The sequence below is a fragment of the Melitaea cinxia genome, chromosome 2 (genome assembly GCF_905220565.1).
Source record: "Melitaea cinxia chromosome 2, ilMelCinx1.1, whole genome shotgun sequence".
NCBI classification, from domain to species: domain Eukaryota; kingdom Metazoa; phylum Arthropoda; class Insecta; order Lepidoptera; family Nymphalidae; genus Melitaea; species Melitaea cinxia.
This window is the reverse complement of record NC_059395.1, coordinates 13,106,925-13,124,704: the sequence shown is the minus strand read 5'-3', so window position 1 is coordinate 13,124,704 and position 17,780 is coordinate 13,106,925. Positions and strand designations below refer to the sequence as shown.

The 17,780-nt window shown below is 31.6% G+C and overlaps 1 protein-coding gene across 1 annotated transcript in view; it reads right to left on the bottom strand.

Moving 5' to 3' along the window:
* Positions 1-17,780, bottom strand: part of LOC123665215 (protein sickie) — a 221,874-nt gene that overhangs the window by 147,085 nt on the left and 57,009 nt on the right. The window contains 1 exon segment of the mRNA XM_045599553.1: positions 6,219-6,401. Coding sequence (XP_045455509.1) covers positions 6,219-6,401 — 183 coding nt within the window.

The window sequence follows — 17,780 nt, the reverse complement described above, 5'->3', positions numbered from 1 at the left end:
AAGAATGATATAACCGAGTACCATTAAAGGTGAAAATAATTTTAATAAGTAAAATAATAGGTGGAAATCGCGTTAGGAACTTGTAGAAGAATTTTCATTATGTATAAAATATTTTGATTTGTAACACGCATAATTCTAGCGATAATTTATGCTGCAAGGTGCGAGCCTTGATTATTTACACTTGCTTGATCGGAAGTCGAGTATTGTTTAAACAAGTGTCGAAAGAAACGGGGCAGTAACAACCAGCCCATACAATACTCAAGTACAGTAAGTATGTTCAGCAACAGAATAATAACATGTGGCGTTCAAAATGTTAAAAATATACTATTAATTATTTGCCTAAATTTATACGTTACCAATCTGATGTTTGTACGTATCTTAGTTAGTAATTTGTACTTACGGCTTACAATTATAATATATCTTTCTATTCATGACGAAGAGGAAAATATTAAAATTATTTGTATATATTTTTTGAAATATTTGTTTATATTGTTATTGTTCTTATTAAATATTTACTGTTGTTGAAAATAAAATTATAAGGGGTTCAATTACGATAATAGACTGATGTCGATTCATGTTTCACACATTTGTTAAGTCGCTCAAAAAGCCCATTTATTTCCCAATTTGACCGTAACGTCATCGTCATAAGCGTCTAAGAATAAGTCGTTAAAACAACGATAACTTGACATGTTGTTTTAAACTTGAGCATTGTACTTTAGGTGAGTGTGGAATATTACTCAAATACACTCATATAGAAAAGTCACTTACAAGTTGTCGAAGTATAAACAGTCTTTAAAACAGTAGAATTGAAATATCACTTAAGCTTCTTTACGACTTCTACGTAAATTGTGACAAAATTTACATAGCCTGATTTATGTACTGTTCATACTCCAGCAGATGACGTTCCCCTAATATTTTGTGCTACAAAAAATGACATAATCAGAATATCTACCATGTCTTAAGACATAAACACTATATTTTATTGTCTATTTATGTTAACGTAGGTATTATTTTGAACATTTTTTGGTAACAATAAGCTTTTCATTATGATTCATCAATTTGCGAATGGGTCATATTTAATACTAAATTTCTAACATCAATTTCTTGCAAATAGTTTTAAAAGTCAATTATCTAATACTAAAGAAAATCACAATGTCGATTGACTGGTTAAAGCTAGATCTGTAATTGTCTATTTTCCTAACATGCATCTTATTATCATATTTTGTGGTGTATTTATACGTTATGCATTTATGTATAAGCCTAATACCTATATTTATAATATACTTATAAATTATCGTTTGTTTTAATTTATATGTCCTTCATGACACTTATTATTAGTATTCCAAACCGGTCTAGCGAATCCGTACTTTAGCGAAATCAGTTTTTCCGTTAGTTATAACATCATATTAACGTAAAAACAGGCCAAATTCCATAACCCTCTTTTCAGATTTTGTCGAGTAGAATATTAAAGGTGTATACTACACAAAAAATACAAAGATATATAATACACTTTTCAATAGCACATGTGTCGCTTAACCGTTCATAACGGTAGCGATATAAAAAAGTGAGTCATTGTTTTTTGTCAACATTGACACTGGATTAGCTTTTAGCGTGTTTTATATCTCATTAATGCAGTCCAGTGAATAAACATGAAACTTTCTACGATTGTGTCTAGACGTTTTCATACTTTTCCGATAACTTTTCAATAACAAAGGACGTTGAAATAATATAGTATGACTAGTCCGCGAGTAAATCGTCTCAAATATTTAAAAAAGTTTGTTTACAGTGAGTATTGAAAAGTAATATATAAATCAAATAAAACTGAGAAGATTTTATTTTGTCTACGAAAACAGTTCAACCAATAAATAATATCTAAAAAAGGTTTCACATTTTAAACGGCTTCAAAAAAAAAAAAGAAAACTTGTTATTGACGTATAGTTACTTTTTTGTAAATAAGAATCTGTTTAATTCAGAAGGACCTATAGACATGGAATGAGAACACTAGAACCGTTACCAATTTCATGTTTGAATCGTGAATCTATCGATAATCTAAATATATCTGAAACATTTTTTTTTATAAAATTATAAAACAATGTAACATTTATATCATACAAAATTGTTTAGTGTTGTATAACATCATGAAATCATTATACCTAGGAGTGATAGTAAACGCATTCAGTACATAGATGTTTGCAGTACATCACCGCAAACACAATAACATGCTCACTGTGTAATCGAGTCATGATTAATTGGTTTTCGAGTCAATGACAAACTGTCTGAATAGAAACGACGATCATTCCGAAACCGCTATATATCTTAATCAAACTGATAGCGTAATAACATAGTCTTGAATTCCTTATAATTCTATCTTTCGGAATTTACGATTTATTTTACAAAGTGTTTTAGAATTACAGTATGTTTTCAAGTAAATGAAGAACACAAATATATAAACAAATACCATATATTTCACTGTAACCTACAGTTATAGGTCCATAAAACACTGTTGATAGTATAAATATCTTTTTAAATTAAAAAAAAAATTAACATACACACACGGTCGTAAGGTAAGCAACTTAATGCTTGAATTATAAATAACATCCGAGTGTTATAGGTAAAAATATTTTTTTATAAATTATACAGAAATAATACGTATATAAATACAAATATTACACCCAGACTCAGGCGGGAATCGAACCCGCAACCCGGCGAACAGAAAGAAATACTACAAACTGCCCCAACGGGCTAATCAATATTCTTTTGTGTAGAAGTTGCCTAGTGTTATCACACTCTCCTTAATAGGAAGAAGTCTTTTCATGCAGCTTAAATTGTCAATATTAACAATTTGTTAAACTTAGCCTTACTATTAAGTTAACAAACAACCCAAGGATCTATAATTCGATATTTTATTATTTACAACCAAATACAAATCTAATTAGCATCAATTTGGTCTAATCGAAGACTCATCGAGCAGAGCGTAATGACCATTGTCGATTTACTAAGACCACTTCATTGTTACCTAGAACAATTATAGGTTTCGCTGATTTGATGGATTAATAAGCTTAATATAACCGACTATTAGCAATGGTTGGTCAGCAAGCGTTCTAAACTGCTCTTCGTTAATTTACTCATCTCTATTTTTACCGACTATTACATCTCTTACATTTTGCTATGATATTTTACCACTCTATAGCTTTCACTCACAAGTGGCAGAAATTAGGTGAATGAAAGAAATTTATGCAAATTACAAAAGCAATTTTTGAATGATGCGTATGTATATAGAAATAAACTGTTTTTAACGATTTATGACTGTCATTAAAATACACATACACATATGCCACATACTCGTATTTAGTTACTTCGAACATGTAAATTTTTACTTACAAAGTCTTCGGCGCCTATGATTTTTCTTATTCTTTCATATCGCTGAATATCAAATTCAATTATGTAGGCACCTTAATATTTGCACGTAAACTTTTATTGCTTTGTAGATGCGCGTGGTCATCCAGTTTTACGGTCGATTTTAATAATCAATCTCACTCAGATAAACTGACTAAGAGTAAATTCAGAGATAGATAGAGTATTTATTGAAACTGGCCGTTAGAGAACATTAAAGTGGTCTGTTTTGTCTTGGAATCATTAGAAACTTATCATTAATAAAATAAAAACATGAATTATGTTTCAGAAATAATTACAGTTGTACGAATAAAAAAGAAACTTTTTTGGCGGATTTAAAATAAAGGTTTTTATTTCTCTTTTTGATATATAGCCATTTATTTCATATAAAATGCTAGTTCTAGTAATCATAATAACAAAAATTACATTGAAATATAATTGGTAGTGGGTAACTAGTACCTACCTAACCTAGTAAGAGTCGGTTCTAGATAGTCGTATACAACATTTTATATTGCATTAACGAAAATTTAAATGTGCCCTTAATAATTTCAAGTTATTGATGAAAGTTTCAATCATATTGATTAAAAGTTAAATGCGGCCGGCAGTCGCGCACAGTTAATAAAATAATATCCTTTATACTACTTGAATTTCTTTTTACGCTCGTTTTATTTAACTCTTTCGTTTAACTACGGTAATACGTTCGTCGCTTACATGCATTGTGCTTTGTTTTTAGGGTTCCATAGTTTAATGATGTTATATAAGTCCTTAATACAAAATTTGTTTTATAATTTTTTACGTATTTAATTCTGATACTTGTGATAGGTAAACCAAACAATGCAATTTTCACAGATTATCCTACAATAATGCCGTCATAACAACAAAATAAAAATCGTAATAAATGAATAAGAGCGCTCCGTAAAAGACGCATTTTATCTTAATCTTTATAATTGTGTACTATCAAATATTACAGTTGGTAATGAACCTATCAGGTATCAGTACGACTCACACTTAGTTTTTAACAATTCAAACGTTTCAGGGGGACTGCGCCGTGTCCTCTGCGGATGTGGTCGCAGTGTGCGTGTTCCACCGCAGGTAGATTGAATTACACCAATGTTGCGCACTTTTATAGTAGCGGTTTCTTATTTGTGCATTTGTTGAACTTTGTCCTGCAACCTCGTCCTGGTTAATACCTTCAATAACCTGCGTCAACCTTTTGTTTGATTGAATGAAGTGTAAAAATACTTCATCATTGTAAAGTGTTCGAACGACATTGTTTTTTTTTTATAACCGTAGAAGAAAATGAAAAATATGATGTGTATACTTTTTAATTCAAATCTTATCTGAGAAAAATAAACCTCGTCATAAAGCTAAAATATATGGATATATGGATTAATTCATTAAAATTAACTTTGCATTAAATGAGTTAAAAATTTTAAATCTTTTTTTCTCGTTGTATACAAAAGCCAATATGGCCTGTTCGTAAAAATAAGCCGAACGTTATACTAACCGATAAATCTTATCAGCACTTTCTTAAATACAAAGTCATACCGGAAGCAGCGTGGTGCACTACATGATTTGGGTTTGTGGGTTACCTATCCCATAAACGTGTCCATAATAATTCAGATATATGAAATTTTACCGACGCTAAGCTATTATGATCTTTATTTTTATAACAGTAAGGCTGTATTTTAACAGTCACAGTCATAGTTCATCAATACCTGCGTAGCCACCCAATGAACCCATATATAGGGAACAGATATTTGTATGTACGTACCTTCGTAAATGATTTGTGAGTCGATAGCTATTTTGAGTTAACACAATAATCCTACGCCGCTTTCATTTTCGATCAGATTTAATAACAAATAAACTAACCGGATATTAGGGTGTTTTATATTTTGACATCCCAATGATGTATGGAATATTTGTTTATGGATATGTAAACTATCATTCATTATAAAATAAAGTAAGTTCGTGTCGTTTCGTTCACTGATTTAAAATTCAAATTCAAAATGAAATCCTCAATTTTTTTTCTCTTCCTTTTTATAGAAAATACATTTTTAATAGTAATAGTATCCATACAAAAGTTCAAAAGTACACGAAGAATTGTAGACGCTCTAATATTGTGACTACATTTAAAATTACCATCAAAGCATGTTTGGCACCACGAAGGTAGTCTGTTTTGCAAGTAAAAGTCAAACGTGGAATTCAATTCTGACAGCATGAAACTAGATATGAAACACGAAGTAAATTGACGTCATTTTTAATTTAAAACAAAGATAGAAGAAAATTTACCATACAAAAAAAAAATCTTTTGCTATTAAAATGCTTCTGCTTGAGACGTAAATATGCGTATATTTGATTTACTTGCGAGAATCAATATTAATGTATTATTAAATACTACTCAAACAAATAAAACAGACATCGATTATAGAAAGCAACAAATATTAAAAGAAAAAGTTTGTTTGAGTAACCCGTATTTATACAAATGTGAATACAAATAAATCGAAAGTCACTTGTTTCTACTACGTCTCTAACTAGTGACTACTTTGTTTTAATATTTGCACTAGTCATGATAATTTTGCTAAGAATAGATTTGACTTTGGATTTGGAAAGACCAATGATACCATAGGTATAACCCTAAAATTGAACATTTCTACGGAGAACCTACACATTTCTTAGGTTACTAATATTAAATCGATATTGATTTATGTTTTAATAAGAAATAAAGAGTGAAACAATTTTTTTCTTATTAATATTTATAGATACACTACTACATATATTATTCTAGGCAGGTGATAAATAAAACAACTATACGTATGACTCACCATTTGTTGAGGATTGCGGGGCTTACGATGCGCTCTCGGCACTTTCTGTCCAGTGACTCCTTCTAGCACATCAGCTAGTAACAGACCATCAGCGCAGTCGCGAGCGAGTCCACCACCTGACGTGCCTGCTCGGCGCCGTGAACGCGCCCTTTCCAGATAATGGTTCGCCCAGTCTGTGTAGATCTATAGAAGAAATAAAATGTATTCATTAAAAAAAACTACCGAGATTCTAATAAGTGATCCAGTGACTTTTTTACTCTATTTGTTCGCCACGCATTTGTTGAACGAACAATTAACCTTTGATCTATTCTTTCACACGACAGAAGACAGACTGATAAACAGATAATATGTCCAACTGTGGGGCGTTAATAAGCTATGTTCAGTATATAACAGAAAAGTTTTATTTACTGAACTGATCTAACAATCTACTTGTAAACTTATTAAAGTTGGGCAAAGATGTATCCTCATATAAGAATTAGGATAAGTGTTAAAGTTAGTTGAATTAATAATGTCCTAATTGTTAATAAAATATGTGTATACATTTACAGAAATAAATTACAAGATAAATATTTAGAGTTCCAATAGACTCTATCTTTCGAACATTAACGCAACTGGTATCAAAGCATTATCATTTAGATTCGAACAAAAGTCTGACTAAGCTCACGAAGTAGGTACTGTAAGTAGGTACTTTCCAAGATATCTTGACGCACAAAGAGCGGTAGATAAGACGATGCTCGTAAGATGTGAAATCGCTACTTAAAGTTTAACGACTTAAAAGAAGTACATGCAGTAACAAACACTGTGATACGAGATTTTAATGTATTAGATTTTTTTATATAACTCACGTTATAGCTGCCACTTTTGTGTTACTTTTGGTCTATAAATTGGCGTGTCTATGTATATTATATGCAAGTTAGGATTTTAAAATCAAAACGCATTGACAATTTATAATTGTATTGTTTGTTATTAAATATAATATAACATACATAGGGGAACTAATTTTATTATATAAGTTTAAAAGATTATATAACCAAAACACAACGTCTAATAATTGTATAGTAAACATTATAAGAAAATTATTGCTAACTGCAACGGAACTCAGCGCTTGTTTTAATCTTACCACTTTCCTGTCTAGTATATTTACATAACTATTTCGACGCGTCGATATTGAACGCGCGTAGTTTACGCGGTAAGCAGTTAGTTTTAGAATCTGCTAGTGTAATGGTTGCCATCTGGTCTAATGCTTGAAAGAGTTATCCGTTTATTATCTCCTGTCACATTATGTCCTGTAATTAATAACATGTTTATTTTATGGTTCTGTACTATAATGATGTAAGCCGAACTATATTACAAGTGTACTCTTAATCAATTAATTACTCGTAAATTGTCGAACTTGTATACCTATATTAAATCTAACTTTATATAATCAATATCTAAATTTACTCGTCAACAAGAGCCGCCACTTTAAGGAGATTTTTTAAAAACATAGTTTTGATTATTATATGAAGGCACGGAACTCTTTATGTGTTGTTTCAACGTACTTGATCTTGCTTACATGTATGTAGTCCATTTGGTCCTACATTTTAAACAAAATCTGACCATACGACATATAGCGCTCGGTTATTTTAATTTTATTAAATACGAGCGGACCCGGCAGACGTTGTCCTGCCCGGAAAACAGCTACCAAATTTGATAGCTTACATACCGATAGTAGCGCCACCTAACGGGTCCAATTGAAATAAAAACTAACATATCTTCCAAGTTAGACAAAATTACAGATGCTTACAAAATTTGATAAAAATTGATTCAGTAGTTTCAGAGCTACATACAGATAGAAACGCCACCTACCGAGCCCAATCGAGATAAAAACTACCATATCCTCCAAGTCAAACAAAATTACAGATGCTTACAAAATTTGATAAAAATTGATTCAGTAGTTTCGGGAGTTACATACTGATAGCAGTGCCACCTACCAGGTCCGATTGAGATAAAAACTACCCTATCTCCCAAGTTAGACAAAATTATAGATGCGTACAAAATTTGATAAAAATTGGTTCAGTAGTTTCGGAGTTAGATACCAATAGCAGCGCCACCTATCGGGTTCAATTAAGATAAAAAACTACCCTATCTTCCAAGTTGGACCAAATTACAAATGCTTAAAAAATTTGATAGAAATTGGTTCAGTAGGTTCGAAGTTACATACATTTAAAACTCTCGTGGTTAACGCCCATCCCCGTAATCCCTAGTGGGCATGAGTTATCCTAAAATCCGCTCATCGATCATTTCTACATCACATATAGGAGATTCGTACCAAATTCGGAGTCGATAGTTTAAAAACGGGAATATTCATACATACATACATATGCAATATAAAAAGGATATTTATTATTAAAAATATTCTTTTTAGTAGTTAGGTTTTTACTCGTAGTAGTCACGTGAACGTAATTGCAGGAATTGTAATTATGTGTCCTTTGAATGGTCTCAAAATAAGTTACTATTTTGAAATAAGGCTATCGTTGAAAATCTTCATATTTATTACGGCACATACGAAGATTTTCTCTCTAGCTTTGTTTTTAGGCACAGGAATACATGGACAAAATTTGCTCGATAGTTGAATTTCTACTTTCTTTGTGAAACCAACCGCATAGCTCACACCTGATAGCAATAACGGAACAGAATCTTGTGGGGAAGTAACCACAAATCTCTCTCTCGTTGAAAGGCTATCTTATCTTATTATGTGACGGCAAAATTTTTCTATTAATAAACACTATTTCTTTTTAAAGAATCAACCCTTAAAATTTTGATCTAAAAAAATATGAACTGTCTAAAAGTGAGCTTTTAAAAATAGGGTTCTATAATTCTATTAAAATTAATAACAGATATAAATAAACTTAACCATTTTTAAAAAATTAGAATATAAAAGAAAAAAAAAATAATGTTTTTCTCATATCTTTATTTAGAGACTTTTATGCATATGTAAAAATTTTATGTTACAGAAAAGAATATTACGGACGCAATGAATGTAAAGTAGGTAAGTAATAAATGTTAGGAAGTTTTTATGATTTTTTTTTAATTTTATTGCATCGCTCTTCAAATGCAAATCTATCATGCACTTAAGGCTTTAAAAATCGCTCGAATACTTAGTTTAGCTTTAGTTAACTGTTAACCGATGTTTTTCTTAAATTCCTTTTGTGGCTCACTAATTTTTATATAACTGTCACAACAACCACCTTACGTCGGTTAATTTAGGAATTCCACTATGTTGGTGGCACAAAAAAATAATTTGAATTGTGAAAATAATTTATAAAGGTCAAAACTACATTCGTAATCTACGATTTTTATGTCAGAAATATGGAAATATCATCAGATACATCTATAGTAGTCTCAGAATTGAATTGCTACTTAAAGTGTATTAATATACAATACATTTTCAATATGATAAAACTGTCTGGATATGATATTTACGAGTATTAAAATTTAAGTTATATAATAGAGTCAGTATATTATCAGTATCTACATTACAATATACGTATCCTTTAAGGTTTGGACATCGCCAGAGAGCGCACCTTAACGAGGAATATTTATCGATCAGTTTAATAGAATGATCATCATTTCTACGGCATTTCCGATAACATCGGCTTGGTTCATGTCTTTATCTGCCGACATCACACGATTGTGCATCCAAAAAGGTTTGGAATATCCATCGGTCCTAATAAATCTATCACGACGGACAATATTATCGGATCTAAGGGCATCAATGAGGCTGGAATTATTTATTAACTACACAACCCACGGTTTTTTTAACCGCTCTCAGTTATGGAACTTTCAAATTCATTATCATTAGCTGTTCCACTCTTATGTGCTACTACGAAATTATATGTACACCTAGTCCATAGATTTTTTTTTACCTGTATTAAAATGAATTATGTCGATTACATAAATAAAAAGATCTCATATTTTGGGAGCAACTTGCTGCTTTCATCTGTCTCTTAGACATTTGTAAAGGCTGTAAAAGACAGTGGAAAAGGTATTTTTGCTCAGTAAATAGATCTATACAATCTGTATATAGACTTCGGTGATTATATCAATATCAGTCAATTACAGTCAGTTAAGCCTATTGTAGTCCACTACTGAACATAGGACTCTCCAAGTTCGCGCCAAATATTGCGATTTTCCGCAATCCTCATCCAAACACCACCGGCAATCTTACGTAGTTTGCCCCGTCCAGCGGACCGGAGGGCGTCCTATATTGCGTTTGCCAATACGCGGTTTCCACTCCAGGACGCGTCTGCTCCAGCGGCCATCGGTCCTGCGACACAGGTGCCCAGCCCACTGCCACTTCAACTTGCTAATTCTGTGGGCTATGTCGGCTACTTTCGTTCACTTGCTGATAGTTTCATTTCTTATCCTATCTTTGAGGGAGACCCCAAGCATAGCTCGTTCCATTACACGTTGAACGATTTTAAAGTTGTGGACTAGTCCCCTCGTCAGTGACCACGTCTCGGTGCCGTATCTAAAAGCAAGCAAGACGCGTTGCTCGAAGACGTTTGTCTTTAAGCAATTCGAAATTTTCGAAGTGAAGACTCTATGAAGCCTGCCAAATTCAACCCAGCCCAACCAAATCCTCCTATCAGCTTCCTTCTTGAAGTTATTTTGGATTATTCAAATAGTGTGGCCTAGGTAGACATAATTCTGAACATTTTCAAGAAGGATACCGTCGATCGATACCGGTTTCGGTATGACTTGTCTGTTAAACATAACTTTCGTTTTGTCGAAATTCATACCGAGACCAACTCGTCTGGAGGACTCGTTTATGCCGTCCAGCATCTGGCCTAGCTCATCCAATGTCTCCGCAAAGATGATGATATCGTCGGCGAAACGAAGGTGAGAGATGTATTCACCGTTGACGTTGATGCCTCGTTCCCTTCAAGTCTTAAAGACATCCTCCAGCGCAACGGTAAACAGTTTCGGTGGAAATAAAATAAACAGTTTTGGAGGAAAATAGGTCATGTTCTCTGGTCTTGGATATGAAGGGTAGGCAGACGTAGTCCTGAACGACTTCGAGAAATATACCGTCAACCGATACCGGTCTCGGTATGACTTGGTTGTTAAACGTAACTTATATAACATAACATATCAATGCAATATAATGAAAAGTTTATGATGCTATATGCATACATCTAATTATGACGTGCTGTTTAATAGCCTGTGCAAAACGTTTGCTTTCGACAAACGTAATTTTTGCTAACAATGTCACTGTATTTATTTCAATCATCTCTGCAACGTGAGTCCAAAATAAACAAATGGACGTGAATACTCATTGTGCAGTATCGTTTATTTCCCAGGCGAATCAACTGTACATTGACCATTAATTGGTGTAACTGTAACCTTTATGTCAGTAAAAATAAGGATGATAATGTTATAAAATTGCACAACGTTTCGTTATGGATTGTTCTCATTAAACATTTACATGATATTCGTTTTTAAATTTTACAAATGTTTTTGTTTTACATTCTCTGAGCCTTAAAAAGAAAGTATTTTTATTGAAAATTATTTAAAATTATGAAGTATCAAAAACGTGAAAATTTTAAGTAACTTATAAACGTATTATTTAAGTTATCGTATGAACACGATTAGAATGTACATAATGTAAAAATATGTGTTTTAGTAAGCTTTCGTTTTAATTGTAAAATGTAGATTAAGATTATTTATTTCACTTTTTGACTAAATTTTTTACATTATAGTTATTTGGTTTTTAACTTATCACGAAATGCCTTTTCAGAATAATTATTCTGTCATTCTCAATTTAATATAAATGAAGCATATGGCTCGATAAAAAAATCAGGACATTTAATAGACAAAATCATATACAATTATATAAATTATTCTATCAACAAATAGGTCAATTTGCATTTGTTAGAGTAATCAATGTAGTTGTTTGCATGTCTTTGAATAGAGCAAAATTTACTACGCATAATTTAAACCTTCCGCTAGCTTTTACATACTTACTACTCAACTAGAAAATGATTTAATTCGCATCATTAACCTACAGAAATAAATATGTTTATAGTATGTTTATAGAATGTATATCGGACAAAGTGTAATATTATTTAAATATTCACTTAAGTACATATTATAGTTAAATCAAACACAATCAATACAGCTATATATTACACTAACCAACCCGTGGCCACTTCGTTGGGCGTTATTTATTATTTTTGTAATGCAAAATATATTGTCATCTCGCTCGCATTTTTCCGACTTGAATTACATATACCTACTATTATTTTTCACTGAATTTTTTGTTCAATAACAATAAAATATAGCCTATATCACTCATAAATAGTGTAGCTTTCTGTTAGTGATAGAATTTTCATTATCGGATCAGTATTTGCGAAGATTACGCCCTACAAACAAACAAAGTTGGAAACTTTACCTCTTTATAATATTAGTATAGACAGATATTTGTTTGAACTAAAACCTTATAACCATTATATATGGTTAGTAAAACATACTACGCTAGTGTATAGCATAGTGTAATAGCAAAAAAATGATGAACAAAATATACGGTGTTATTTGAACTGAACATAAAATAGCACAGTTGAATTGCCTAAATACCGCCTCCAACATTTTCCCTTTACATCTAACTTACGACTAATTCAGAGATTGGTGATGTAATAAAATTGGCGGTTTAACATTTCACATCCTTTTGCATTTATTTAATGTATTGTGTAACCATTTATTTGTTCAAGTTAATGTTAGCACGTTTTTAATGAGTCTATATGCTTATTTAAATTATAAATTACTAGCTGTTACCCGCGACTTCGTCAGCGCAGGATTATCAAGTACTTCGAGTATTTTATTATCATCTCAATAGATATTGAAATAAGATAGATAGCTTTATACAAAAAATCATCAAAATTGATTCTGCGATATAAAAACCAAATTGTTACTACCACATGTGCATTAGAAACATATTATCAATTCTTATTGTTTCTGTATTTCACTGTTTTGGCGATAATGGCTTACTTCTAAAAGATAGATATATGCTGTCGCGGCCTTTTTTTTAGGACTGATTGAGATAAATATATTTCTTATACATTGTATACGTGTAACACGTCTGTACAGTATTGGCAGCGTACGCTAGAATAGCTCGCAGATGGCATATTTTTTTCCGACTTACTTGACAATTATCGTTATATTTTGGGCAATTCACACACTATCTTTAAACATTGTAGCCTATGTGCTATTCTAATGTATAAGCTATATTATTGTAAGCTTTCATTAAAATATATTCAGCAGCTTTTGCGTGAAAGACGGACAAACATCCATACATCTATACATCCATACATACAAACTTTCGCGTTTATAATATTAGTAGGATATTTATAGGTATATAGGTGTAATTGTTGATAGGTTTAATGGTTTTCAGCTTAACCGTGAAGGATGGTTTAGTCCAAAGTCACTTAGAATAGAGAAGACACGAAGGAGTTTGAATATTCGTATATAATAATGCTATAATCAATTCTGAAAAAATCCTGTATATTTAGCAGATATAGCTTATTTCTTTATCGTTATGACACATATAAGCAAAACAAAAACTTACAATCAGTAACTAAGGTAAAAGTAAAATGTATACGCATAATGGACTATCTACTTATATAATTTCGAGTGAATTCGTTTAAATCACTTCTTTGACCGCACAAAAAAAAAAAACAAATAGGAAACCAAATAGATGATTTCTAAACGCAAATCTGGAAGTGAAATGAGGTCGCAAGCTTTTAATATCTCCGAGCGGACGTCGACTACGTTACACTACTGAAATTACGATTTGTTTGGAAACTATCTATAGATCTATAACCACAGGATGGGTGCATATGTCGAGTTGTTATTATCTATGGTAGCGGAAGGAAGCCCCATCTAAACAGTTTGTTTACCTTCATAACAAAACATATTCATAGGATATTAAAAACAAACATGATGTAAAATTATTTCATTTATATTTTAAATCAATTATCCACACTTTAATAATCTCATTAAGATGTAAATTTTGTTTCAACATAATTATGTTTTATTGCATGATGCATCTGTTTATTGAGAAATGTTATAAACATAGCTTATAATTATGAACCAAACGTTAACCATAAACGCGGTTTGAGTGTGTAATATCCAAGTATTAATTTTAGTAATTGATCTCGTAACTCACAAAGTTTAGTATGGAAAATTATAGTTAATAAAATAGTCACTAAAAAATTAATTTATCATAATGGCAAGTGGGCAATTGAAAAGTTCATTCGTCATTGTTTTGTAGTCATCTTAGCTGAATCATAAAATATTCGTAATGTTGTTTTTGGTTAAAACTAAACTTACATCTTCGTCTTGCTTTGCAGTTTTCGATATATCTAAATGTAAATTAATGCGTTTTGGAACGAAGTTCCTTACGGCAGGCTTGATTATTTTCGAACGACGATAAGTTTTAAGGAACAAAAAATTATTAGAAGATAGCCTCTTTCCTGGTGTAAGAGAAGAATCAGAGCTTAATCCACCACGCTGCTCCAATGCGGGTTGGCATATATATTCCCTACTCAAAATCAAAATCAATGTCTGTCGTGAGCGGGGATCGAACCCGTGCTATGACCACTGCGCCAACGCGTCAATACAATTTTTTTGTGAGCAAACACAATTATTCATTAGTAAGCTTGCAAAAACTCTCTAGGCATGAGATTATAAAGAATTTGGTAATTTCAACTTTATATATACTGTTAGAACAATAGTTAGGAAAGTAGTATATGTAAGTCATCATTGTTGTATTTTTTATTTTGATTCCACATCTGGTTCTTAAAATACTATATAACAATTGGCGCGAACTTGGGGAGGCCTATGTCCAGCAGTGGACTGCCATAGGCTGAAGTGATGTTGATGATGATGTGACGGTAATTTCAAATTTGACTATATACGTAAATATTCCAAGTAAATAATTCTAATATCTATACCAATATTATAAAGCTGCAAAGTTGTTAATTCCTGAGATTATCGCGCGCTTAAACGTGCTCTAATATCAGGAATTACTGGCTCGAATTTAACAAATATTACATTTGTGTTGTATAGCCCATTTAGCGAAGATGGCTATAGGCTTTTTTTTCACAAATTAATGCGTATGAAACCGCGGGGTACAGTTAGTTATGAAAAAAGTTGAACCAAATATCATAAAGAATTGATTAATTAAATATAGTTGACTATAAAATATAAAATATAAGTAACACTTTATTTTATATAGAAACTTTATAAAAATATACTTACGCTAAAAATTGATTAAAATCCCCAGTGCCAGTGAAAAGATTATACAAAGTAATTACCTGGACGATGGACCGCGTTTGCCGAGTGACGTCATCAGTAGAGCCTTGAATGGACCGAGGGGCTCTGATGCAAGTCGGTATCATTTTATCACAAGCACATCATTATCACTATTAGTCACAATCGGAAAAGTTTTTTAGTTTAATATTATTTTTCTATGCGGTCAATACTTTATAACATTATTTTTATTAAATAATAACCGCACATTAGATAAAATGTGATTCTATAAATATTTAAAAACCGCTATTTTATTTATTCGTTACTGTGAGCTTAGTTCAGTTAGGTACAAACTGAAACCAACGTTTTGCGACCCGCCCAGGCTTTAAGATGCTGAATGCAATATACAAAAACAGGTATAATTTAAGCGTGCGTCACGGTTCATGAATGAATGGATTCGCGTTGTACGATAAAGTCTTCTCGGAATATTTACTCTAGCGATCGGCGCCTACGCCCACGAGCGGCGAGACCGCGTCATGAAACCGTGCGATATGGAACATCAAAATAGACCTCCCAGTAATGAGATGCAAACTTTGTACTATCAGCATCTGAATGTACACTGACATAAGACATAAGGCTGAGACTACCTAACTTAATTACCTAACCGAACCAAACGTGGTTTTTTTTTTAAATCGTTTGTACTTTTCTTTTACTTTTTCCATCAGTTATATTTGAAATACGTTGAAGGTAATAACAATATTATTGTTTTTATCGAACATTGATGAATATTTGAAGGAACTTTAATTGAATAATTAGAACCTGTATTGTATAAAGAGGACTTTTGTTCTAGCCACAATCTATACATTCAAAACCAAAAGTCTATTGTGTGTATAATTAAATATGCGTAATTTTCGTGTAGGCGCCGTAGCCGTGTTAGAACTGAAATGCAATAGTTTATACGATGCTCGAAAGAATAGCGAAGTACCGTTTAGTGGGAGTGTTATGATTATTAGTTACTTCGCTTTAACATCAACTAGACAACTAAGCATTTTTAAGACATTAAAATGTGGCGTTCAAATAATTGATTTTATTTATTTATTATGATAATAAAAAAGCATTAAGAACAAAAATGACAGCATAAAAGTAATTCGTACTTTACTGTACATATTATGATAGTAAAACTGAATAAATTATATAAAACAGTCGTCATTATCACTCTATACTTAAAAGAAAGGATGAATATTCCTATATTATTTATTAATTAACATTATTATATTTACACTTTTTTTTTGTTCTATAACGGCTAATTTGCAAAGATCGAAAATTACTACCCAAATTCATTTAAATTTTTCTACTCCACGTGTTTCTCATCTGAGCTTTTCATTTTTTGGCCCAAAATTTTCTTTGAATTTATTTTACTTTTAAAATTTAGTACAGATTTAACTTAAGCGGCATACCCATTGTTAATTTTGTTTGTATTTGTTGTAAGTATTTTCTTAAATCATTGGACGTTAAGAAAAAAAATCTTCATTAAATATAAATAAAAAATAATGCACAAATAATTGTAAAGCAAATATGTATAAGCAGTTTTTTATTCTGTGAAAACTTGCCGACCATATAATAAGAATATATGACAATATTGTTAAACGTGATTTACAAATAGTAATCAATTTGATCTATCCCACGGTATCGTACGTAATTATCGGGAATAGTGCGTAGGATAAAAGCAATTTCATATTTCAACACCTACTTATTCTGTACATTATTAAGATCTATTATAGTTTGCTGTAACAGCATCTAAACAGCCCATTGTACATTCGTAGATTAGAGCTTAAGTCACCACGCTGTTTTAAACGAGGTGGCGGGCATTTTAGTGGCAAAATTTCTTCCGGATAAGAGATTTTCTTTCGATACTTTTCCTATCCATCGGACTTGAGTTAAATAAAAGAAATATATGATCATAAGAGATAAATTTACATTCAACAAGTCCATTTCTCATCCAAATTTACTAAACAAATTTATAATAGCATAAATATTAATCATAAACGCTTAGTAAAAACAGCTTAGTAAAATTACGCAACGTCTAATGCCTTTTAGGTGAAGAAATATACACATAGGCATCGATGCAATATAGTGTTCTAAGAGAGTTTCCTGTCTTTTATTTATAATCTGTGGTCCGTGTGGCAACACTGCTTCACGTGTATAGAGTTACAGGTTGAAAACAGTTTCTATAAGCAGACAAAAAAAAAACGTCAAAGGATGAGTAAAAGA